Source organism: Camarhynchus parvulus, chromosome 1A, assembly GCF_901933205.1.
Source record: "Camarhynchus parvulus chromosome 1A, STF_HiC, whole genome shotgun sequence".
NCBI classification, from domain to species: domain Eukaryota; kingdom Metazoa; phylum Chordata; class Aves; order Passeriformes; family Thraupidae; genus Camarhynchus; species Camarhynchus parvulus.
In genome coordinates this window covers 62,147,889-62,174,780 of record NC_044586.1, presented here as the reverse complement: position 1 = coordinate 62,174,780, position 26,892 = coordinate 62,147,889, and the positions used below count along the sequence as shown (strand labels likewise).

Sequence of the window (26,892 nt, the reverse complement as noted above, 5' to 3'; positions counted from 1 at the left end):
CATCTTGCCACTGGCTGTAATTAATAACCTGCTTCTAGAAATTCCACTCATTGTCTTTTTTCTTTTTTCTTCCTTTTTTTTTCTTCCTTTTAGAGGCTGTTCAGGATAATTACTGTCTTTAAAGTTTTATGAATCACAGTGTTTGACATCTTTGATGTAGACTGATTTTTCAGATAACTGCACTTTTTGTTCTAATGTTCAATTTGTCACTGTTATTTACAAGCAAATAAGAGATTTAAATCCCCAAAGATGCAGATGTTCTTTAGTTTTGTTGCCATCTGTTTTCCTGCCTGCTGGATTCCAAGACTAACATTTGTTCATTTTAATGAAGCTATATTTATATAGTATACAAGATACAACAGAATAGGAAATAGATATGACAGAAAGTCTTTAATATAAGTTGATTTTTAAATCACTTGATCGGAGAGCAGTATCTTTTCTGATGGCTTTTATTCTCATGTGAACTTACCTTTAGCTAGATGATTTGAAAAAACTTAATCTGCAATTAAGTTGTTTTGCTTAATTGCACATAAATTGCAGATCAGAAAACTGAAATTTCCTTGGAAGACTCCCAAGAGAGGTGCATGACATGACCTTAAATTACTTCACAAAATTTACACTGTGCCATTTAAACAACAGTCTTCCTGAATGTCAGAAAGCCATACAATTACCTATGCTCATGGAAGTGGGACATCTGATATTTGAATTCTCAATGTAATTTGGTAGAAATCTGATTTCTCACTCCAACAAATTGTTTTCTGCAACCAGCTCAATGAAAATGGATGAAATTTTAGGATTTCTGCAAATAAGAGTCTGCCTGATTTATTAAAGTCCTATTGGATTACTTCCTCATTTATCTAGGTAATTTGTAGTTATGATTTTTTGTGATATTTTGGGGTAGTATTTCCCCAACAGGGGACAGGTTGAACAGCCCCCCTTCTAGCTGGCAATTATCTACATTTCCAACTCAGGCAAGCACAAGCAACCAAGATTTTGCAGACACTTCTTTCTGTTAAAAAGAAGGTATTTCAGGCAGAAGTGTTGGTATTTGTTACAGCTTGTGAGATTACAAAGCAGTAAGTGCTAATTAAAGCTTTATTTATATTCAGAATGAAATATGCAGTCCCTAAGTGCCTTCATCTGTCCAGTAACAAAGTTTATAGTAAACACAGCTAATCCGGTGTGCTTAGAAGTGATATTTTGGGAGATAAGATTTCAGATACTCAAGGCTGGTTGGCTGTTAAAAGATTAGCCATATTTTTGGAATGAAAGGCTTGTTCATGCTGCCTTCCCCTTCTCTCAGCACTTAAATTTATCTTGTCTCCTTGTCCAATCTCCCTGAAATATTTAGAGTTCTTTGTATTCAGACCATATCTCTTGTCAAAAATCATTTCAGTTAATTACTTAAACAGGCTTGAGGCAAACCTTTGCTTGGTATAAATCAGCTGAATGGGCTTCTTAGGAGTCTATGACTTTGTGTTTAATCCTAGTTTCTATCCACCTGTGCTCTAACTGGACTTTACTTAGGTGATTTTCACTCTTCCATGCATTTCTTCTAATTCACTGACTACCCAGCCTGTGCATCCTGCTGTGTTTATATCCTACTCTACAGCCAGCTCACAGCAATTGAGCACATCAGTGATTCATTCCAGACTGATACTACTAAATAATCTCTTTGGCAAAAGAGTCTGTCTTCTTTCTGTAGCAACCCAGTCCCAAAAATGACTTGGGCCAGTATTTCCTTTGTTCAGCCTCTCAGAGGCCAATAATCAGGAATGATGAGGGTCCAAGGAATCTCCACCAGCGTGGGCAGATACAATGCAAAGTGAGTGAGTACACATCAATATGGTATGAAGGAAAGGAGAACAAATGCATGTTTCCAGCACCTGAAGCCTCAAGATAGGTCAAAGACTGACCTAATATGCACCAATAAATACTATGAGGAAGCAAGGGGTGCCCTTTCTTAAAAAAATAGACATTTACAGAGCTTAGTAAGATAAATTCTACTTTACTTTAAACTCTCTACGACTCAAGGAGCAAAGACATACCTAGACTATTCATAGTTTCTGAACCTCCTTAGTCTGAGCTGAACTAATTCTATATGTAGGTAAAATCACGACCTTTGTCAGTTCCTGCACTTTCTCAGTCAATCTCAATGAATCCTGGGCATGTTGTAGGAAAGGAAAGACACCGTATTAAACAGAGATGACATACAGAATTGAGGAGTACTATATGTCTACTGATCCAAAAAATCCCCCAAAACCACAAGCAAAAATATCTTCATAGTAAAATGTGCTTTTTGTTTCACTCAGCCGTGGCAGTAGGAAGAAGCATGTTGAAGGATATGTCAGCATATTATATGTGCAACTGTCTAAATCAGTGAAAGGTCTTTTCAGTCTCTCTGCACCATAAATTTGTCATTCTCTGGCTTCAGAAGGACTTGGTAGCTCTTGGAATGCTGACTGGTCACTGAATCCCCTTTGCTCCATTATAAAGTGTACAGTATTACTTTGGCAGCTTTTGGATATGTAAAGCACACCAAGTCAATGTCTGCTCTAATGCCTCTCAAATTCAAATAACATGGTTAACATCATGTCCTGGCTTGAGAGCAAGCAAATATAGATACATCTTAAATCCATATATTTTTTACTTTAATGCATATAGCACTTGCTAAGATTGCTTCCTTTGAGCACAATGTTTGGTTCACACTGCTCTCCAGCAACTCAGTAGAACTACTGATACATTTAAAATAAGCATTGGTGAAAATGCTGTGCTGGATCGCAAGTTAAGGTTGGTGAAACACAAGTACATATCTTCCCATCTCTTGCAGAAGCTGAATGCTGCAGTGACAGGAGTAGGAACTAGGAAGGGTCCTTCTTCTATTCCAGCCCAATCACTTGCTCCACACTTTCTTCCTGTTTTCAGATTTTAGTCAGGTAGTTAGAGACATCTCATCTCCTGTGATGCTGCACTGCATCCACCAGAAATCAAAGTGAGAGCCCTGCAATGTGAGATTTGCTTAGCTAATCTGAATTGCCAGAGGAAGGAAAAGCTCAACACTCCTTGCTTTTTAACATTCTTTGTTGCATCTTTGTAGTTGTTTGGTTTCAACTGCACCACAAAGTCCGTTTGCTCTGCCTTTGAATAGAACACACACATGTAGAGGGTTTTTTTGCTATTTGCTTCAGGCTGCTAATTTTGACACCTTTGTTATAAATCTGTTGGGTACATGCAAAGCTTCAGGCTTGGCAGAACCTTGGAAAATCAAGAGAGGAGGCAGCAATTCTTGTAAGAGCAGGAGTTCCAATGGCCATATATTAACAGGAATCATTTCCAACTGAGCTAATCTATTTGAAAGTAGCAGGTACATGAAAAGGAAAAGCAGTTAGAGTGCATTACCAGAGAAGTGTTACTCTTTGTGAAGTGATTTCAGCACTTCAAACCATCTTTCTGAATGCCTGTAGTATGTATGATACAGCCCTGAAGGGCCAAATACAAATGTGGTGATGACATGTAATTGCCACCACCCAGTGTTTCCTACTCTGGCTGGTTCTATGCCTTCAGATTGCAAAGTGAATTAACAAAAAAGTGATTTCTCCTGATGAATCTGAAGGGGCTGATTATTTATGGCTGAATTCGTGGTCCTTAAACTTTCAGCACAGATCCCCTAAGCTTCAGAGTTTGTGTCTGAGGGGAGGAGGCGCCTTCCTGGGTTCATTCAGAACCTACAGCTGGGAGAGACTACTGCTGGTGATGACATTTCTTTTAAGTGTTTCAATTCTTGCTTCCTGCTGGTGTATCATTGCCCTTACCATTTTTAGGATAAAGAGTTCTGGAGGCCAAATAGCTTTGCAGAACCTAAATAGTTCTGCTGTTTGGAACCAGCAGGGTCCTTCACGTAGTCCATGGAAGAAGCACATGAGCAAACTCCCAGTTTGGCTTCTTAAAATTTAAATCTTCTAAAATCTACTATCCATACACCTCCGCTGATCCAAGTCAGTAGAAGGTCACTCACCATTCAGAAAGGTAGTTCCAATTTCAAGTGACTGTTTATAGATTTTTTTTCTTTCTCCAGTGGCTAAAGGAAATTTGGGCAAGCGTGCTTGTGTTTTGGAAACCCCTAGTAAAATAAATGAAAAAAAAATCCCTGTTGCAAGAGAACAGACTGATATTTCTGTAACAATGATTATTAGAATAATATGACTGGTTTTGCCTGGAATGCATTTTTCTCTGTACGGTGTGCACAAAAAAAACCAGTGCAGTATTTGCATTGTAAGCTCCTGATGAATATAGTTTTCCTTTTTTTTTTGCAAAATCTATCAAAATGTTCGGTTCTATTATTTGATTTGTAAAGAATTTTGAAGAACAAGTGATTATAAAAAATAGCTTCACAGAGAGCAAGAAATCATGTGATATGGATATTCCAGTTAAAAAGTATAATTAGAAAATTTGAATTGCCCTCTCTCTGACCTGGTAAGTAACTACATAAACTACTTAGAAAAAGACTCTCCTGCACTCTTTCAGGAAAAAGAAAATGAAAAAAAAAGAAAAAGATTTTTATGTTGTTGTGGTTAGAGCCAACTGTGGAATCAGACAGGAGATACACAGTCCATACTGTGCTGTATGTGTTAAAGCCCTTACTTTTTTAATATTCAAGAATTTCATTTTATTTTTGTTAGAATGATATGGGAGGCCAAAGAAGCCTAATAAACAAGTGGACAACTTTTCTGAAAGCCAGGCTTGTGTGTTCCATACCTGGTCCTGAAGGGACAGACACACATTTCGATGAGCTGCGTAAGTTGATTTCTCTTTAATGGTTTATTTTGACATTAGTAATACCTGCTTTTGTTGTATTTTTTCCCTCTCTGGTTTATAGAAGTACTATGTCTTGTTTTGATTTGAATCTTCTTCCAAATAGGGCTAGTAATACCTCTGACTTTGATCAAAAGTCCCTGATTATAACTAATATTGATCTGATGAGTGTTACAGTGTTTTTTCCCTTTCCCTCCAAAAGCTGGAAAGTAAAAATCTGATTTGGTATAAAACCCACATTTATCTGCAAATGACCACATTTCAGAATATTGCTACAAATTCACATGACAGAAACTAAAATTCCAACAAAAATAAAACCTTGTTATAGTTTTACAAATTTCTAGTTACAGATGGTTAATGTAGAAATAATCAATGGATGTTTAGCTAAAAAAATTAAAATCCTCAAATATATTTTTGTCATTGCAGAAGATATATTCTTACTTTCTACAAGAGATGAGAGGAACCCTCTTGTGTATGGAGTCTTCACTACAACAAGGTATGTGTTGGGATCATGCTTGCCTCTGAAAACAAATGATGATCTTACTCAGAACTTTTATACTTTTGTATATACTCAGGTCTTCTAGACTAGATCCTGATTCCTGAGAGCAGTTATGAACTGCTGGAATTAGGTGTCGAATGTCAAGGCTGTAGTCACTGAGGACAATATTTTTCAAAACTGCAAATAATAAATTATGTCCCTAAACCTTTGTGTGCCTAACTTTTGAGAGTGATTGTAAAAAGTAATGTAAATGTAACAATCAAAAGCAAACTAGATTATTTCAGCTTCATCCAGTGAATTTGTAAATTTCTATTATGTTTATTGATAAACCAATAGTTACAAGTTTGGGCAAATAATTGTTGTGAAGCCTCATTTCTGTAAGCAACACTTTGACGTCTGCTATTTCTTAGTATCAAAATTACTCTCTAAACTGATAGTTAGGTGATTTTATAGTTCAGAGTTAATGAAAGGTTAACCCAACTTTATCTCGGGGGGTTGCACTAATTAATTAATGACCTTTCAGATCAATAGTGAGGTGCTGTATATAAAAAGTCAGAAAGAAAATTAAGAATTCTTTCTTTTGTCTCCAGAACCTTTGAATTAAGTGTCATGACTAGCCAAATGCTGATGAGTACGATGAGGAATTGCCAAGACACTCCTTAATTCAGAAACAGTAACCACAGTAGCTCTCAAGAATATATAACCACAGAAAATACTCTAAAACTGAAGTAAATATTGCACAATAAATGAAATGGTTTGTGAAGCAACTAAAGTACATGTTACTCAGCAACCTGGCATGGTGCTCTTTGGAAAACTGAAATGTTTTCGATTTTTTAGACAAATACATTTTAAAAAGGGAAAATGCATGAAAATTCAGTAAGTGTTTATTTTTATATCTTGTTTTTTTTGGTCTTTCCAATGCAACTCTTAATTCTCAGGGAGCTCACCTATATCACTGATATATGGGCTTCCAGATGTGACCACAATGTAAATGAGTGTCTTTTGCTGGATGAAATTCTAATCAAAATAGCTAGTAAAAACAAAGCTAGTAAATGATAGCTGAAGACTGTCAGCCACTAGAAAAAATAAGTCTCTATCAAGTAGTCCCAAAGGCCAAACCAGGTTTCAACCGAGCAAAGCTTAAAACTGTAACAAAGATGCCTTAAGTTCTAGCTTTCATATTTTCCGGATTATGTACTGCTTTAATATATAACTCTGAACTTCATAGATAGTGTTAGCTAGTTCTCTTCACAATTTAGTTAGACAAAAGAATATTTTCCAGCCCAAGAACCAAGGGCAGCGTTGCAGCTTCAGGCCCAGAAAGTATAAACAGCAGGGAATTGAGGAGAGCAATCTGTGGGGATGGGATTTCATAACCTGAAGCTGTAATGGGACAAATAACCCCAATATGTAAATGGACCAAAACTTACAAAAGTGTGAAAGCTCATGACCAGTCATCTGTCTTGGGTAGAGCCCCAGCCAGGCTCTTGCACTGCCCAAGGTGTATCCTTTGAAGGCCTTTTAATAAATAGCTACTTTATTCCTTTAACACTGTCTAGTCTCTGTTCCAGGTAGCCTCTCTAGGCATCAACACCAGTGACATTAAATATCTGTAATTAGCAGACCTGTGCTCGTTGATGTTCACAGCGCATCAGCTGCCAGGTGTGGGATTGATCCCAGCTCCATCGGGCGCTCCCTGGCTGTGGTGCTGGGGGTGTTTGCAGCCTGCCCACGTTAAATGAGTTCCCTTACAACCCCTCAGATTTTCCTGTAATCATGGAATCTTAGAATCCTAGAATCCACTGAGCTGGAAGAGACCCATTTGGATCATGGAGTTCAACTCCTGGGCCTGTGCAGGACACCCAGGAGTCGCAGGATGTACATGAGAACATTGTCCAAATGCTTCCAGAGCTCTGTCAGGCTGTGACCACTTCTCTGGGGAGCCTGTTCCAGTGCCCAACCACCCTGTGGGTGAATAATCTTTCCCTGATACCCAACCTAAACCTCTCCTGACTCAGTTTAATCCTTCTTCATGTTGCAGCTCGGTGTTCAAGGGCTCTGCAGTGTGTGTGTACAGCATGGCTGAGATCAGGGCCGTGTTCAATGGCCCCTACGCCCACAAGGAGAGCGCGGATCACCGCTGGGTGCAGTACGAGGGCCGCATCCCCTACCCCAGGCCTGGCACAGTGAGTCTCTCCTTAATTACACACCTCTGGTTCTACTCAAAAGCAATCGTGCTTCACACCCCTCCCTCCCCAGGCTGGTAATTTTTATTTTCCGCTCAGGATGTTTCAAATTATCCTCTCAACTCTTCCCCTTCTGTTGATAGCTCAGACTTCTACCTACACTGTAAGTATATAAATATACATTTTTCCATGTCTCTGAGATAACATTGTGTCCAGACTATTTCCTGATTGTCTCTCATATTGTGGTCTCCCACTGTACAGCTATATTTCTGTCTCTTGGGATCAGCTCTAAGGCATCAATGCTTCATAAAAAGCCAAAGGCATTTCTTTGTATAGTTATCACAGTTTTTTTTTTTATTTGTATTCTCTTCATGTCTGTTAAAGTCATTGAGATACTGTCATTGATTCGGTTGTGTGTATTTGTGCATGTGCTGTGTTTTGAAGTAAAATAAGGAGCTAACTGCTGGACATGTTATGTGATAAAAAGTAAGTGACAGGAAGAAAAGAGAAATTTGGTATCTGGAAATACTTTTAACCCCAGTCTCTTAGCTGTGACAGTTAAAAGCAAGCAAGAAAACTGAAAAACTCATTAAAGTTTTCTTTTCCCTCTTCTGTCACAGTATTAAATTTCGAAAAGCATGGGCCGACATTACAGATGAGGAAGAAATGGTATTTTCAAAAAAACACCTCAACTTTAAAAGCATCATCACAACTTTAGGCAACTCTTAGTACATAAAAATGTAAAAGAGCAACAATTTTATCTGGAATAGCTCTTCATTCTCTTGGTCAGGTATTCAGTGAACAAGTATTAGGCAGGAAGCCGTGAGCTGTCAGTGTTGGATGTGGCCTAGAAGCCATGTGGCCATTTCTGCACTATTTCTCTGACCTCAGCACTGGTGTAAGCCACATTATCTAGTTAATTTAGTTCATCTTTTCACACATTTCATTTTACATCTGAGTTTTATTCTTCATCCTTGCACTGGGCTGAAATACATGGTCCAAGCTGATGCTGTTTGCTGCATGTGGTGGTCCCAGTGCTTGGCAGGTCAGGACCCAGGTGCTGATTCCCTTCTCAGCTGAGGATGAGCCTCAGAGCAGCTCTCTCCCCAAAGACCAGCTCATAATTGGCCTGCCCATGATCTGCCCTGATGGACCAAGTCTCAACTTATTTGGACAACTTAGGCATTGCCAGCTTACGCGTCTCTCTGTCATGTGAAATACACAGTGCCCCCAAAAAGAAGATTAAATTTAATTTTTTTGTGTGTGTGCAACTTCCACTGCTGGTTAAGAAGATCAGATTAATTTAATTTTAGCTACAAAAATGGTGCCAAGGAGAACAATAGCTGGTCCCATGGCATGTAAAGAGATTAAAATAACTCTCTTGAAAAACTCAGAGTGCCCCATAAGGATGAACACTTTGCACAGATAGACAGGTCATAAGCTCATTGCATTTTTGAGTGTATTAGCCATCACATGGTTGAGCTGGGGTTCTCAGGAAAGGAAACATGCCATGCTGAAGCATGTCAGTGCTGATCTTTATCACTGATTTGAATATCCATGGTTGCAAGTTTTGTAGAAGTTGGAAAGTTTAAAGATAAATATTTTCTATAAGCCAGCCCTTAGCTCTCCAACTGCTTCCTTTAAGCACCTGATAACAGCTGTGAGAAAACAGTATCTTAAAAGTCCTCCAAACCTTCATTGTCAGTGGATTTCTGTAGGAGTTTGTCTGACCAAGGACTGAGAAAGGAAGTGGATTTACTGAAGAAAGCTGTCAGAAGAAAGTATCTATCATATTTACTATATAGATTAGGTAAATGTATTGCTGCATAACTTTTTATCTGTTCCCTTAGTGAGCGTATTGCAAAATACTTTAGGCTCAGTAGCTTGATGTAGGGTATCCAAATAAGCAGATTCATGCCACACTCTTGGCTTGTGATGGGCTATGCCAAACTTGGATATGAACGGATTTAGGGTGGGATCTGGACAAGCAGTACTGTGCTAAAAGGCAAGGAAAAGAAGCAGCATGAACCTTGAAGACCACTGCAGTATGAATGCTGAAATGCTTTCCTTAAAGATTAATTTTGTCATTTTTTGCCAGCTATGAGATGGTTCAGGAATGCTCAGAACAAAGCCAGAGGGATAATCTACCCTTTTTTAAGTTGCTAGAACATTTTTGAAATTTAAGCTCCTTGTAAGTGTTGCCTACAGTTGGCATAGCTAACGCTGCGCTGATTCTATATTTCCTATACTTTAAGTTACTGGCAAAGTCTAAAATTGGCTATTCTAGGAAATGCATTTCTTTTCATGGTTGGCTTTGAGAAATGCATTGACTTCCTTTCAGCATTTATACAGAAGCGCAGGAGACTGCATACCCTAATTTAACTTTCTGCTCTGCTGCCTTTATCTCCTAAGTAAATAAAGCTGCTCACTATAGAGACTGTGACTACTTTGATTTTGAAATTTTGACAAAATGCTTCCTGTGGCAATTTGTGTGTGAGATAAACTCCCAACATGACCATGATATCATGCCTTCGCAATGCTGAGTGGGTTCAGGCAGCAGCAGCCCCTCTCTGCTCATGTCCTTGAGCTGCGACAGGCTCTGCCTGCCCTCTGCTGTCATCAAAACGCCCCTGGACACGGTGGCAGGAGACCTCTGGCACACTCCACACCACTGACCCTGCAGAACATGCAGCTTTTTAACTTCTCTTGGTGGTATTAAAGTGGAAATAATGGAAATTAAACAGTGGCAAGGCTTCAAATATTTTCCGTTTGGAAGGTGAAAATAAAAAGAGACAGAAAGAAAAGCATGAAGCAGGAAGCCCCAGCACAAAGGGTTAGTTGAAAACCAAGAGAGCTTTTGCTCTATCTGCTTTAGCTGTTTAAAAAATTGGACTTGCATATCTGCAGCTGTCCCCAGATAACAAATCCAGTTTTATTCCAGTCTCTTAGAGTTTCTCTCAGGAAATTATCCATTAATAAAGAAACCATGGAGAACTTCCTTTAAAATTCTGAAGCAGAATTTTCATAATACCCTCCCAGAATCACAGACTGCATTTGAACAAGATTTTCAGTGAATTAGGAGGAAGAAAACTTTTCTAGTTTATTTATTGAGCTGTAGCAACTGCAGTGTCACAGCAGCTCATAGTGCCCATTTGGAAATTCTGATGGGGTACACAAGAGTCATACTCATTTCATTGATGGTGAGTAAATTGTTGTTAAGGTCGGGTTTTTAGAGGAATGTCAGTGTTTAAAGATGCAGATTAACACTCAGTCTGATCTACTGCAGAATGCAGGACTGTTAAATGCTAGCCAGGGCAACAGCAAGTGTTTTGATGGGTCTAGATATCTTACTGATCTGATTTGTCAAAAGATCAAAACAAACATCTGAATGAGTAAAGTAAGAACCTGGCAGTCTGAGTCACTTAGCTACAAGAAGCAGCAGCCCAGCACATTGCTCTTGTCCATTTGTAGAGTTTAATGTCTCACCTATTTCTACTCCAGATCTGAATATGGTCCTGGCATCTTGAATTCTTTGTGTTTTCTTTTTATGAAATGAGTTCCCTTACAACCCCTCAGATTTTCCTGTAATCATGGAATCTTAGAATCATAGAATCCACTGAGCTGGAAGAGACCCATTTGGATCATGGAGTTCAACTTCTGGCCCTGTGCAGGACACCCAGGAGTCACAGGATGTACATGAGAACATTGTCCAAATGCTTCCAGAGCTCTGTCAGGCTGTGACCACTTTTCTGGGGAGCCTGTTCCAGTGCCCAACCACCCTGTGGGTGAATAACCTTTTCCTGATACTCAACCTAAACCTCTCCTGACTCAACTTCATCCTTCTTCATCTTCTTTTGTCTCAGTTGCTTTCTCTCCCTTACTTCAGTGAAACCCCTTCCTTTATTCCTTCTGGTAGTCCAGTGTGCAGGCTGATCAAGATGTGGTGTGCATTGGGACTTGGCTGTGCCACAGAGAAATACTGCCTGCCAAAAGCCTCCCTTGTCCTCCCTTCTGGTTAGTTTTGCTGCTTTAATAAGCTCGTTCATAAAACATTGAAGGTTGCCCTTGTTATTTTTAGGCTTATCTTCCCCTTTCACCTATCTTTTATGGGACAGACAGCATTCTTTCCTTCTCCAATTCCTCTCTCCTTTGATCTCCCTACTGTAAAATGGGGCAGCTTAATTAAGTGAAATGTTTCACTTTATGGTTTTATTTTCCTCAGAAAGCCTCCTACACCTCCTGTTACTTACCAACCTGTTTTCCACAACATGAATCACCTTCCAGCTTGTAACAGCCTTTTGCAATGTTGCAAACCTTGTCACCTTTCCTCATGTTAGAGGTCAACAGAGAATTGCAAAGTGCCACCTGCAAAGTCAAGTTCACTCATCCAGCTGGTCTCAGCTCAGCTAGCTTCAGATTAATGCTCAATTTTCTCAGCTTTTTCTATCAAGGGCACAGGTGTGTTAAATGGAAAAGCAATACAAAGTGCTCAAGAAAAAACACAAGAACAAATCTTGCACAAGCAATGGGATACAACCATTAAAAAAATAATAGGGGACTTAAATTTTTTGTTTGTTTTGTTTGTGCTTTTTGTTGCAAGGGAAGAGTGAGTTTGATTCCATTTAAAATTGGCACTGTTTGTTTTTCTCCTACAAGCCTAATTTGTTCCCCTCACCCCAGCCTTCCCCCAGGCTCACTGAGTAGCTTCAAGGTTAAAAGTGAAAGTCTCCCCACGGAGTGATCAGTCCTCCTGACACTCATCTTGTAGAGATCTTTAAGGGATTTTTGTAGACATTATAGACAAATACAGAATGAATTGTGCAGCTCTGATCAGTCTACAGAAAAGAAGCCGCATGGTGTTCCTCTCAGGAACCCAAGTCCATCTTCAGTGCATTGACTGTGTTGGAGGTCCCCATTTATCACAGAAGTGAGAGGATGATGGTAGTTCCTCTATTTTATCTTCTGTTTGCTTGATGAGTCAGTGATAAGACAACTTATACAGAGCCTGGAAGACTTGACAGTTGCTAGTTTTGGCTAAGATAAGAGATAATTAAACTATGAAAAGTAAAACACCTTCAACATGAAGGAGCAAGGAGTTCCCAGGACAAGGGACACCTGCTCAAGGAGGGACATAGACTAAGACATCTAATTCCCTGCTATGGGAGAGGTTTAAGAAACAGTTCACTCTTTCATGTTTCATACTGGATACTTCCAGTACTTACAAGAGTGACTTGCTGGCATGGTTCTCAGTTGTCCTTGTGAAATCTCTAAAAATTCCCAGCCTGGACATTATAAAAGCAAGCAGATGCCTACTTCACTCAATATGATCAATCTACCCTACCCTGCAGGTGCTTGAGTCTCAGTGTTAAGTGGGTCTCAGGATACACGTGACAAGACACTTTTAAACTGGGATTTTCAACACATTTGTACTAGAAACCCTTTTGAAGTTCCCAGGGAACAACATTCTCTTTTTAGTTTGTCAGTAGACACCAGCACTGCTGAACTACAGATGCATCATTAATGAAAAGGATATGTGTTCACATACCTTATAGCTAGATTCCCAAATAATTGCCACCATTTTAATAGGTGTTAGATCCAGCAGCTCTTACTGAGTTCACTAGATGGTGTGAAGCACTCTCCAGTTTGGCAAATTGGAGATTTATTTAGGAGCCCAGCTTCTGGCACCAGCTTTTGAGAAACTTGGCCATGTTTCCCACGTAATGTTAGCGCAGTCACACTGTATGTCTCAGCATTGTGTGAGATCCACACATCCAGCACTCTGCTAAGCTGCAAATTTAATAAGACAAGTGAAAAAAGGAGAAAAGCTTACATATGTGTGGTGGTGTTAATTTAGTGTGTATTTGCTCTTATTTAAGAAAGATTAGCCTTAATTTACCACCATGTGACCACATTCAGATACAAGTAACAGGTGAGGGAAGAGAAGGCGTCTTTGTAGATCACATGGGGACAGGACTTAGTCCAGAGTGATTACTGTCAAACTGAGCTCACACAGAAGGCATTTCAATAAATTTAAGTAACTATTGATTTTTCAAAAGATTTGTGCCCGTAGAGTTTATACAGCAGTTGAATAGAGATGCCCTTAGCACTTCCAACTCTTGTTTCTGTTGGGTTTGAGGGTTTTTTGTTTGTTTGTTTGTTTGTTTTGGGTGGTTTTCTTGTTTTATCCTTCTGACACACATATATATTTATATATTATATTTTATTATATTTTATATATTTATAATATTTCTGACACATATATTTTTATCAATTTATTATTTATGGCAGCAAAGGCCTAAGCAACCTCTGAAGAATAGACTATATGGTGAACAAGCTTCTTGCAAAATTCTTATCTAGTGGTAGGAACTTGACTGATATCATGTGATTAATTTTGTTTGATATCAGCTATCTAGAAGAAGAGCATCAAATCTGAGCTGCTTGTTTAGAATTCTCTATCAGAAACAGAAAGATAGCCTTCTGTGAGAAGGGAAGCTGCTCTTCTGTGCAGTTCACATGCAGCCAAGATTAAAATCTAGATCAGGTGAGATGAATCCCACCCTGCAGCAAAAGCTGAAGGTGCTGAGAGACCACAGTGATAGTGTTGTGAGAACTTTTATGAAGCCAGATTCTCTTGTAGTCCACATGAAACAACTCTGCCAACCTAGTCCTGTGGCATTTGATATAAAAGACAATATTTTATTGTCCCCAGTGGGAGATGTCACTTATCTGAGACAGCATCTGGTGCTGATGATGTGAATAAATGAACTATGAGCTGGGCAGAGAACCCAGTACTGCTGTCATGAGACCTGCAACAGGATGTGAACTCACATTTTCAGACATGAAAGGTTGTTTCACTCAGCCACTTGACCATCCTACATCCTACTGATTGCTAGGAAAGGAAGCACAAGCCTACAAGAATTGTTCTGCAATGATGGGTGGACACAGCTTTTAAAAAACTGCCTGAGAACTTTGCCAAAGGGTGGCCAAAATGACTTTCTCATTGCCCTGTTCCATCCATCATGCCACAGTGAGTGATGCCTCTGGAAATAACTCCATTGGCCAAGCATAACCGTCACACCTGCCCAGCTATTCTTGGTGGTCATGCTGTCTTAGGATAGGGTCCAAAGCCCACTGAAATAATTGGAAAAGACCCTGTTGACTGAAGCAGATCCCTGGATCAAACCCTTAGTCCTTATTTTTACTAAATTAACTATGCAAGCTGGCAGAAGATTTCCCTGTATCGTGCATGATAGGGCTTGGGCCTTTGGGATTACTGTAGCAGCTCTCTAGTTCCATATTGTCAGAAATTTTATCCCAGTGGTTTTTAGTAAGTGATGTCACTGCTCTCATCTTCCTCCGATGATGGATTTTTGGCAAAAATCTAGTAGATCTTTAAGACTGAAGGGGCTACTCCCATTTTTATTTTTCACATAGAAATGGGCTTCTGGAATTGAGTTGTTAATAGGTGAGCAGTCAGCACATTTCCAGTAGAAGCAGATGGTCACTCTGAGTAATGAGTGAGAGCATGAACCACAGAAAAGGAACATATGGGGAAAATCAACCTGTAGTCCATCATGAGGGGGAAGAGAGTTACTGCATGGTTGGGAAGTTGAAGAGGTGAATTTTTTTGTCATCCTTTACAGAATAAATTAATGCAAAACTCTGATTCAAAGACAATTAAAGTTATCACATGTTTCTCTCTATTTATCCCAAAAAACTTTTTTTGAACACCTCTAAAGGTAAACATCATTTTTTAATCCCAAAGCCTACTTTTTGTCCCAGAGTCACATTTCTTTGTGAAATTATTTTACTGATCTTGTTCTCTTCAAAACCCAAGCACTGCAAGGATGTAACCTTGCAAAGACTGTGTAAAAGCACAGCAGAAAATAGAACATGGGAGATGATACCCAGCAAGCCAGAGGGTGAAGTTCTTACAGGAGTGCTGGCACAAACCCCCTAGGGATAGCTCCCTGCAATATGTGTTTCCAGTGGAACTGGTTTTTAAAACAGGACTTTCCTTTTCTTTTTTCTTGCTTGTATTCAACTGTATCTTCAAGGAGTGTCTTTTGAGTGGTTATCACATGACAGTGCAACCCTTTTTCTCTTTAGCTTGTCTGTTCTTTCACAGCCATAAATGGAATTGTACAATGAAACAAAAATGACTGTGTGATGGAATTTATCTTAATTCAAGTTGGCACAGATTTACTGTCCATGGGGAAATTGCCAAAAGCTATTAGGTGATCCAGGGGCTTAAGATGTTTTTCAATAAACCATTTCAGATCCATTATGAAGATGGGGATGCAGAGACTTAACTCCCACCGTCCGAAAAAACACTAAGCAAGTGGATACTTGCACAAAGTCTGTTAGCTCTCTAGATAGCCATAACATTCAGTTCAAGCAAGGAATGGAAATAGGCTACAGACTCTTAAATCACTGGGGCTACAGTTCTGTTAACTAAAACCAGAGGTCAGGTTCAAGTGCAGACCCCTAGTCAGTCTTCTGTTTAATGTTAAGATGGGCTTTGCTGCAGTTTGGGCATGCTCCAGGTATCACCTTCCCCATGGCAGTGCTGTAGCAGTGTTTGGGGTCTAAGGTAGACCAGGAATTGACCCCAACAGAAATTTCAGATGTGGCCATAGATGTGGATGTATATCATCAGTTGGTCTGTGCTTTGCTGGCCTGTTTTGTTTCTGAATATACAGGTAGTCTCAGATACTTCTCTGAAGCTTTTCCCTCAGTCAGAAATTAATGTTTAGTTGATACTCTACCTTACATGGTGGAAGAAATCGTAACCACAAGCCCTTAACTGGCACCATAGATTCAACACATGTCAAACTGAGTTGTTTGGAATGTGAACTAAAGTCTTCTCTGTCAAAATTGCTACAAAGGAGGACTGTGGAGCAGCTTCACCATGAATCTTGGCTTACTCCTGATTGAGTTCAGAGGTATTAGCAATCACATTTCTTTCTTCACAGGCTGTGTTAGAGCTCCACCTGGCAGTAAATACAGAGATTGCTTCATTAAAAACTTAGAAAAAAGGCAGTGAATAGTTCGTATGTTAAAGGTTGTCACCAACTGGAATAATACGTCCAGTTCATCTTATCCAGAATTTTAATTCCCCAGTAACACATCTAGATCCTCCAGATTCAAAACAATGTTTTCTCAGGCTTGGATTTGAGACTGATTGTAAAAGAAGGGACAGAAAAAAGATGAAAACAGTTGTGGAAAAAAAACAAGAGACAGGTGATGAGAGATCGTGGGTCACCAAAATGAACCACCTTGCACATGTGTACTTGGGCTTACCCCAAAAGGCACAGAAGGGAAAAAGTCTGATGGAGGTTGAAGAAATAGGTTTATGGGTGGTCTTCAGGCAAGATGTGTTGGAATCAACTTTGTGTAAGCTAAAGAAACAGGTGGAGTGACCAGTTTGTTAGTAGGGGTCTATTAGAGGTGGGAGTGAACCCCAGCGTGGAGAAGTGTCTGAAGGAGCAGAAGAGGATGAGACTGTGCTGTTAAAAGCTAGAGAAAAGGATGCTGCAGGAGTTGAGCTGTGGGCCTGGTCAAGAGTGTAACCTCAGTGAATGAGTAAGGAAGTAAATTTTGAAAAATAATGAGCCACAGGGATTATCTGGCATCTGGAGAACACACCTTTTTTAGAAGAAAATACATGTGATATGTAGGAAGTAGAGTTCACTGAAAATCAATTGATTTCAGGCCATACACAGGGAAAAGCTATGGCCTCTGATTTCAGGCCAAAAGCAGAAACTCAGGCAGCAACTCAGGCAGCTTTGGAAAGAGGAACAGAAACACTAAAAGCAGAAAAACCTTGAGATGCTGAAGTTGAAGTACGTGCGCTCCTCCCGCAGCAGCCACGGGAGGGCAGCCCAGGCTTGCTGTTGGTAGCCCCTGCTCTGGTACCAGCAGCAAATTTAACTGTGCTGCTAGCACAGAGCATGACAGGTCTCCTTTCCTCTCCTTGTCTCTGTAAAATACCAAACGTGAGGTTATGGCTGTGAGTGTGGCAGGGAACAAGGAGGTAAAATTCTCTGCACCCATACTCAGCCCATCATGAGAATTTTTCTGGTTTTAAAGCAATTCTTTCAAAAAATTAGGTATTGGTGACCAGGTGCTGCTTTGGGATGAGAAGAACCACTAAAAATATGATTATTACCAGCTTTGCAAATGTTATTGTGGAAAACTTGATTTCTACTTGCCCTTCTTCCCTAAAATTCCTGTCATCTCCTTGTTCTCTGTCCCTCAGTGTCCCAGCAAAACCTACGATCCGCTCATAAAGTCCACCAGGGACTTCCCTGACGAAGTCATCAGCTTCATCCGGCGGCACCCGCTGATGCACAAGTCGGTTTACCCGGTGACGGGCGCGCCGGTGTTCACGCGCATCAACGTGGACTATCGCCTCACGCAGATCGTGGTGGACCACGTCATGGCAGAGGACGGGCAGTATGATGTCATTTTCCTAGGAACAGGTATGAGAGAGCTTCCAGTGTCATTCTGCACAAACCCTGTCTTTTTAGAGCGCCTTTAGTCCAGTAGGTCCTGAATAAAGCTCTAGTTTAACATCATTTTCCTATGCATACGGCTTCAGGAAGCATGTAGGTGCTCCTGGTTCTGATCCAGCTCTCCCTGCAAGTGCTTAAATTAAATTAATTTGTCAGTTCAGGATATTACTGCTGTTGGGATTTAAATGCCTCCTGCTGCCTGGGTGATAAACCATTTAGGGGTCAGAGTACCTGAACTTTCTTGCCCTCCAAGTGCTACCTGTCTTTACATTACATGGTAGTCTCACATCCTGCTGAAAGCACATCAATAAAACTATTAAAAAAAAAAAAGAAATTACCTTGATAGCTTCAAGGAGTATTTTCCTATTATTGGTAGTGACATGGTGCTTCAGCATTTTATCTCATGTGATGCTGAACAGTTAAGGATTTCAAATTGAGCCTAAGGCAACAGTTCCACTCAACTAATTTTAAAGATAAAAATTAGCAACATGATAGCTCCAAATGTGACAGCCAGGATTGAACAGAGAGAGAGGTTAAGCTGTTCTGTCAGGGGAAAAACTGCTTTGCTGTTTTTCTATGGATAATTATTTATCTATTTACATTTTTATAATAGATAAATGCCTTAAGGAAAAGGCTTAGTTTTCCCATAGTAATTAAATTTTGAATCACTAGATGAATCACCCTACAGCAAGGTGTGCTAAGGAATGTGAATATACCTATTCATAACATTTCTGAAGTAATAATCTACCACCTTACTCCACTGGGATTTTTGTTCTTATTTCATAATTCAACATTGTCTCACTCTCAATCTGTATAGGTTTTAGCAAGCACTTTCCACTGTAGATCTGAGTGCTTTAGTAAGGAGGTCAATGCCATTATCCACAACTAAGAGAAGGTGAAACTGAGGTACACAGAGGTGGCAAGGTTTATCCAAGTGCAGTGGATGAGCTACTGCCATGACCTGCAGGGAAATTAAGACTTCAGTGTGAATCCTACCAGTGCTATTGGATTGCCCAGGATTTTATCTGGCTTGTGAGCAAATTTTGTCATATAGCACAATTTGATGTGTGGGTATTCTGAAGTAATTTGAGGAAAGGAGTGAATTGTCAGAGAGCATCATCTCTTGTAACATGGGTTGTCTCAGCCTTGAAGAGTTTTCTACCTGTGTTACCGCACACAGGAGTCTAGAGATAGCCTCTCTCTTGGAGCTTTTATGTCTTTCTGCAAAATTGGTTTCACAACCTTGTCTTCTAAAAACAGAGAATGTCACAGACCCTCTGTGATCCCAGGTTAGTACAGTGGGGTCAGAGAAAAAAGCAGTTTCATTAAAAAAGACCATTAAAGTGCTGTTCCCTCCCCTGCTGGCTGAGAAGGCTGGGGATGAGATTTAGGCATGATGATGGAAAATCCTTGTTGCTTTCTGAGAGCAGTATTAATATAGTCAACAAAGTAAAAGGAACTCCTTCCCAAACTGTGTGATGCCTAGGATTTGGGAGTGCTCACTTCAACTTACTTTTCTTGTGATAAGAGTGAGAAGAAATAATTTGAAATTTAGTCATCTGAGAAGATGAGTTCACTTGTAAAAATGTACAAAATATTCTTTTGGTGGCTGTAGAAGCTGCTTTCACATGTTTGCTGTCCTCCATTTTAAAGTTTTTTGTAGAAATAAAATTATATTGAGAGACCAGCAATCAAGTGCTCCAAGGTTAACTGTTCCTACCTGGCACTAAGAGAAACACTTCAAGTATAAGTAGTCAGGTTTAGAGGTGCGAAGGCCAGCAAGTAGCATGCAGTCACTAGATGGCACTCCACAATATGCAGACATTTATTTTTCTGCAATGCCTTCTTTAAAAGTGAGTTTTCTTTTCTGTAAGTGCGTGGTTTTCTTCTGTTTTATCCTCTAAACTCATTGTAAGGAGAGAAATTAACTCAAAGATAAAATTTCAATTATATAGAGAGACTGAATAGGGATATAACAAATAATCCTGGAGATGTTGAGCAGCAGAAGATCAGTAGCTTATTATATGTTTGAATGTACACAGCCAACATGTGCAGACTTTGGCAATTATGTCAAACAAACTCTGGAAAAACCCTCTAATTCATAAGGCAAACTGTAATAATTTGGCTTCGATCGGTAATATGAACTTCAGTAGTTTGGGAAAAGAAGAATGAAAATCTCATTCTTTCCCTTAAAATGTAGTATTTTTCATTATTTCACTGCTATGTGTAGAGCTTAGGGCTAAGCTGCACTGCATCATTCCCACATCCCAGCACCCAACCCACATCCCCTGAGCAATTTCTGAGCTCTTTTTAAGGCCACTCAAGGTTCACTAGTGTGTAATAGTCTGACATGAAATGAGCAGCTATTTTTTTCAGGAAGCAAGAATTCAGGTTAAAATTGATGAATAGATTTAACTTTAAAAAATCCTCTAAATTACTCCAAAGAAGTAATGAATAAATTAAGGTTTTGATGCTGAATGAAGTTGGGTTTTTTTTAAAAAAAAACTTAAATTAAAAAATAAATTTTAACAGTGCATTGCTTAACTCATTGCATTAAAATGAATTTTACTTCTGATTTAGGAACTATACTGGAAACAAATGAATTCTGTAAAAAAGAGGAAATCATTTTCTGCCAATTTAGTCCCCTGAGCCAGTTCTCTTTGGGGTCAGATGGGCCCCAGTTCTGCCTCAGGGAAATGTGCAGAAACTTGTAGCTGGCAGCATGGACATGCTTGTCTGTGTTTGTGTGTTTGTGTAGCAGGAGAGCTGGACCATCCCTGCCAGGAGCAGCCTGTGACTGTGTTGGCTCAGCCATACAGTGAAACCATAAATGCTCTGTATGGAGAGAGCTCTGCAGGCAGCTGCGGATGCAGTGGGGATAGATGTGGTTGGAAAGCAACATCCCTCATGGATTAGCTTTATCTACAGGGCAGGAAATGGAGTGGCCCACACCTATTGAAACATACCTGAGGGTTTTATATGAGGCACATTTGTTTCAGATGTAGGCACAGTCCTGAAGGTTGTGAGTATCACAAAGGAGAAGTGGACCAAGGAGGAGGTGGTCCTGGAAGAGCTGCAGATATTCAAGGTAAGCATTAATAGCCACAACATCAATTAAATATTATTCAGGGGACTTGGTGGCCCAAACTGGCTTTGTCTGTCTGGTTGTTTGTTTACTGGAATTTGTTCAAGTTTCCAGAGGGACACTACGTAAATTTTTAAATGACTTGGTATTCTTTGGGCAAGTCAGTTGAAAAATGTCCAAAACCAAACAGACCGTGATTTTTCAAACTCATAGAAAGTGTCGTTTAGCCTGCTTTGTTCTAGTTTGAAATCTTATTATGAGCCCACATTTTTTATTATTTATACATATTAAAATAGTAGTATTGTATTTTTAATGTAAAATTTTCTATGGCCCAATTGGCATTGACAGTGTTCTAGGTACAATCATAATTTTTAAAAGACAAGCACACAAAATTCCATGGGTCCACAGAAATCTTTTCAAATAGCAACATTGGGAATTGAAAGCATTAAGAAAAATAAAAAAATAAGTTAGTTTTGATTATCAGTGTGCCTTTATTTATTGGTGAAGACTGACTCAATATTTTTTACCATTTTGATTTGGTTATTCTGTAACTGGAACCCTGCTAACACAAATGACCTCTTAATAAATACAGCTTGTGAAAAGCCCAAGATTCTTTTTATTGCACAGGCACAATTTCTGACTAACTTTAGTGCTGGTAAAGGAGCTGACATCAACATACTTTTCCATCAGAAAAATGGAAACCTTTGTCTTCCCTACTGATTTTCTTTTTCCATTTATTAGTTTCTTCTTAGTTCTTTGCATACTCGCTTTGCTTTCTTCTCATGCTGCACAGCTCTTCTTCAGTTTTCACTTTGCTTTTCCATCAAAGTTTGTCTGCATCCACAGCATTTTGATTAATTTCTCACACATCCTCTCTGCTATGTGCTGTCCAGCTCAAATTGTTGTCCATACTAAATAAATGAATTTGGGACTTTTCCAAGTGTAAGCATAGGATCATTAACAATTATTTCAAAGAGTTCATTTCTTCATATGCCTTTTGATATGTCATGTGTATGATGAAACTTTGATTTAAAGGATCTCTGTGTCTTCTTCCCACTGTCTTGGACACCAATTATAAATATCACTCAGAAAATACCAGGATTACTCAGTGGCCTGCCAAATAATGAGCAGTTCCAGTGTGTGCACCAATTTGCTGCATTCTTAAAACATAACGTCAAGGGAAAATGTGCCATATCATATTTAAAACAAAAAAGAGGTCATTTTTTTCTACTCAGTAGACATTCCTTCACATTTTTATTGGTAATGTTTATAACTGCTACCTCCACGTTTTTGAATCCAGAAAATTGAAGGGGGTAATGGCTGAAAAGTTGTGCTTTATTTCCTCAAACTGCATTAATATTAAACAATAGGCTTAGATCAATCTTCTGTTGGGTGATAGCTAATACCCTGAGCTTTGTGCTGTTCTTACATCAGTTACAGGCAAAAATTTCACTGTCTCTCATAGCCATTAAATATATCCTGGTGCAGAGATCTGCCTATGTATCCCTTAAATGGCAACTAAGCCTTTCAAATAGTGCTTAATATGAACTACAGTTGATGTAAAGGCTCATTGCCCAGGATAGGGTAGATGGCAAACTCTGAGAAGCTAATTGCCTCCTTCCTGCTGGGGAAGTTGATGGGAGTTCTTTTGGGCAGCATAAATTTCTTGATTTTCTATTGTTTGGGGTTCTTTTTCATATTTGTTTAAACCATGCAAACGAACCTGTAATTTTATTTGCTTATTGTGTGTTAAGTTTTGCTCATTTTTCACTAAGGGCAGGGAATTTGTAAACTAATACACGATGCTGTTTTATTTTTCAGCATCCTTCAGTTATCTCGACCATGGAGATTTCTCAGAAACAGGTAATCATAATCTTGTTTAACTGCTGGAGGATATGGGGTACACTGAACACCTATTTTCAGGTGACGCCTGTTGCTTAGTGGCCAGACTTTCCATGGATGGCTCTTAAAATGTAACTGGAAGGAAGGAGATATGTTTGAAATTGTTTTCCTGCCTAATTCCTATTTGCTTACAAACAGTAATTTGTGTACCCAGGCTGGTAATTATTCAGGGAAACAAACCTTTAGTCATATGGTAGTGGGATTTGTAAGCGAAGCCAATGCACATTCTTTTTCCAGCCTCCAGGAATACTTGTCTCTTTACAATCTAGTAATAAATTATTATTACTATTTTTGTTTTTATTTTTATTAGTAGTCAGGAGAGATCAGGGCCTCACTGTGCTAAAATTTGTATGCACACAACCAGTCCCCCTCCTCTAAAGCTGCAGCCTGAATCTGGGTGGTCCAACCCTGGCAGCACAGGGGCCGGTCCCAGTGTGGTATCTCCTGATGGGAAAGGATTTTATGGCAGCTCCAAGCTCTGGGATGGCTCCTTGCATGTTCGGGAGGCAGTGTGACACCAGAGCCACCCCTCCCTGACCCGCAGAAGTGCCCCGAGCAGCTCTGGCACAACATGGCTCACTCACACCGGAGGAGGTATTTTGGCTTTCAGGCACGCACAGCACAGCTGGGTCCCATCTCCCATGAAAAAAGGTGGCAGGCCAGATGGAAGTGCTGCATGAGCCAGCTCCAGCTTGGACCACCCTTGGCTCCACAGGGGACACACTCGCACTTAGGGAGAGGGCAGTAACATTATCCCCGTCCTACCTCAGGATCAGAAGCAGAACGTGGAGTTTATTCACACGAGGTCACCCCTAGTTACCAGATTGTTAACATCATGACTATCCAGCCCTCGTTTTAAATGTGTTATTAAGCCATTCTTTCCGTGGTTTGGTTCTGATCTTTTACTACAGCACACATCTAAAGGTGTGAGGGTGTTGAGTGCTGGTGTCTTTCCAGGACTGCAGTCCCCTTTCCTCTCTGCTGTGTTGCTGGGGTGGATGGGCACTGGCCAATTCACACTGAGCCCTGAGAAACATTTCACACTAAAGGAGGAATTTTTCCCCTTGTTTTACACAATCTGGGATAAGGTTAAAAGTCTGCAACTGTGGCACTGAAGAGGGAACTTTTTACACTGGCTACTTGGAGAACACTTCTAATTAATTTGCTTTGCCTGATTTGCAGCAACAATTGTACATTGGTTCCAGGGATGGATTGGTTCAGCTCTCTCTGCACAGATGTCACACGTATGGGAAGGCTTGTGCAGACTGCTGCCTTGCCAGAGACCCATACTGTGCCTGGGATGGAAACTCTTGTTCCAGATATGCCCCCACTTCTAAAAGGTAAGAAAAAACCACGATGTACTGTAAAAGATCTTGGTGCTTGCAAGAATTTTAGATGTTCCAATTCATAACTTGTTGCCTTTTTACTTAGCATATCATTTGCCTTAAAATGTGATCATACTCTGGCCATGTTTCACATTTCTGCTCGAAGAGCTGTGAAGACAACATAGCTTTGTTTAAGTGTGTGTGACAGTAACTTGGCTACGGCAGCTAAGATCATAAATCCATCACTTTCCTTTTTTATGCTGAATGCTTTAAGTCACAAGATGCTCAGATGGAGGTCCAGGTTGTGGCTAACTCTGCCCAAGAGGCGAGAGCCTCTCTTAAGCTTCTGACTTTTTCAGAGTAGTTAGAAAGCAGAGTTTAACATAGCATCCCAGAGTGGTCAATAATAAAATATATTTAATTCCCTGACCTAACCCAACAATTGTATTTGTGGTCTAGCCATGAGAGGGAGACAGAGATTTAAGTACCATGATTTGACCACATTGGCAGCAGTCTTTCCACAGTGAAAGAAGCTTCATCTGAATTTTCTATACCCACCAGCTAGGACAACATCTTGGATCTGGATGGAGGGAGAACATACTGCAGGGTCTAGCCGTGCAGTGCCTAAGCTGCTGGATGTGTCTCCTGAAGTTTTTGGCTGATTTAGCTGGAACCAGAGTCCTTCAGAGCCTCTTTACTCTGCTTTGGACAAAGTCCTCCTGACAGTAATCCTTGCAGTGGGGCTGCAGTTAGAGCTCAGGATCTGGAATGACACTTTCTACCTTAAGGGTCACAGGGCTGGGTCCTGAGCCATTGAAGTTAATGACTCATAAGTTATCATGTCATGGTGTCAAGAAACTTTATGTGTTCTCCCTCATAGCCAAAGCAAACTAAATTCAGAGAAGCATAAAAGCAAGGAGAAAAGCAAGTGTTCAGGCTCACTGCAAAGTTAGTGACACGTGAGGCTTGCTGAAGTCTGGGGTGGGCTGGGACACGGAGATCGATGGTTCATGCTTCTTAACAGATGTGCAGCTTGGAGGGAAGGCCAAAAGTCTGTGTCTCCAAAACAAAGGATGGGTGACTGGCCCTGGGAATCCTGCAGCAGATCAGTTATGATGTTGAATGTTTTCCTTCTGTGCTGAAGGCTGTGCTTCCAGCATGTCTGCAGCTTTTGCTCAGTGAACAAATCAGCCTTAGCAACCTGCTTTCCTTCCAAGGCCATGCTCTGCACATGGGAGGTCCCGCTGCTGCTGCTTGTGAGGAAAGAACCAGTTCTTTCCTGGGTCTCCAGTTCTTCAACTGAAAAATTGAAAAAATTTCCATTTTTTTCCATAGCTCTTGTGAAATAAATACAATCATACACAGAGGAAGAGTTTACTCTTTTTTAGTGCTGTTACACTGAAATGACAGTAAATCATGGTGATTTCATATAACACACCCAGAGATTGGTGGGCAAGTTAGTAGATCATCTCAGACCATTGCCTTATGTTTTTTCTGTCTGTTAAGATGAAAGATAACATGATTGGTCAATTTTTTTTAAGAAATTAAAATACATGCTCTTCTCTCTTCATTTTAATAATTGGTTTATTAGTCAGTATTACCTTGGGCTAATACCGAGCCTAATTTCGAATATCACCTGTTGAACTTCAGACCTTTTTCATGATCTACAATATGAAATGTTTTTAGGTATTTGCAACACAGTCCACCCCACCATTAGACCTGTGGTCCTAAAGCAAGTTTAGACACTCTTTCTGTCACTGCTTTACACACTCTTTATTTTAGGCAGATATTTTTCTCTTGCTTTTTCTCTTTTCCCTCCCAGTGGTTTTCCCAAATCACAGGCTCTTCTCTTGATGTCAGTTATACAAATCTCTCTAGGCCACATGCTGCTTTGAGGGTGAGACTGGTTTTAGTTAAGACTGTAATTGTCAGCAGAAGGATGGGAGCAATGCAAGTCCACATCTGCTGAGCTCTTCTGTATTTTGTTGTTGCATTCCAGCAATTATGTCTGAAGTGTTACAAGTTTGCATGCTCTTCCCATAGGCGAGCCAGAAGGCAGGATGTCAAGTATGGAGACCCAGTTGCACAGTGCTGGGATGTGGAAGACAGTGAGTATTTTTCACCTTTCTTGCTCTTTTGTTGCTTAGGCAGCAGATTTTGCCGTGACAGTCTCTGTGTCCAAAAATTTGCTAAGCTCAACAGAACAGTTGCCTTTGCCACACTTCTTATCCAATAGCCCTCACACAGTTAAAATTTTCAGAGCTGGAGCTGGTAAGGGACAGCCAGCATGGGATGTCACCCTTGCATCCCTTATGGGCAACCCTCCCCAGCATTCACACCAGGAAGGGAGATATGTCCCTGACACCAAAACATCACACATGTCCCTGAAGGTAGCTAATGGGGTGTGCATGATGTTCCATCCAGAAACAGGGCAGCGAATCCCACAAGGAAGCTTGCAGGGTTGGGTGGGGAGCATGCCATCTCTGCCACTTGACACTGGCCCAAAGGCTGAGCTGCAGCTGCCAAACCAGCCCCTTCCCCTTCCCACAGCTGCTTAAATACTCCT

The 26,892-nt window shown here is 40.2% G+C and overlaps 1 protein-coding gene across 3 annotated transcripts in view; it reads left to right on the top strand.

Moving 5' to 3' along the window:
- Window positions 1–26,892, top strand: part of SEMA3D (semaphorin 3D) — a 136,957-nt gene that overhangs the window by 95,548 nt on the left and 14,517 nt on the right. For all 3 annotated transcript variants that reach the window (XM_030960791.1, XM_030960790.1, XM_030960792.1), the window contains exons 9-16: window positions 4,680–4,794; window positions 5,239–5,308; window positions 7,353–7,497; window positions 17,759–17,981; window positions 21,014–21,102; window positions 22,921–22,962; window positions 24,184–24,341; window positions 26,370–26,434. In XM_030960791.1, coding sequence (XP_030816651.1) covers window positions 4,680–4,794; window positions 5,239–5,308; window positions 7,353–7,497; window positions 17,759–17,981; window positions 21,014–21,102; window positions 22,921–22,962; window positions 24,184–24,341; window positions 26,370–26,434 — 907 coding nt within the window. The remainder of the gene's footprint in view (window positions 1–4,679; window positions 4,795–5,238; window positions 5,309–7,352; window positions 7,498–17,758; window positions 17,982–21,013; window positions 21,103–22,920; window positions 22,963–24,183; window positions 24,342–26,369; window positions 26,435–26,892) is intronic.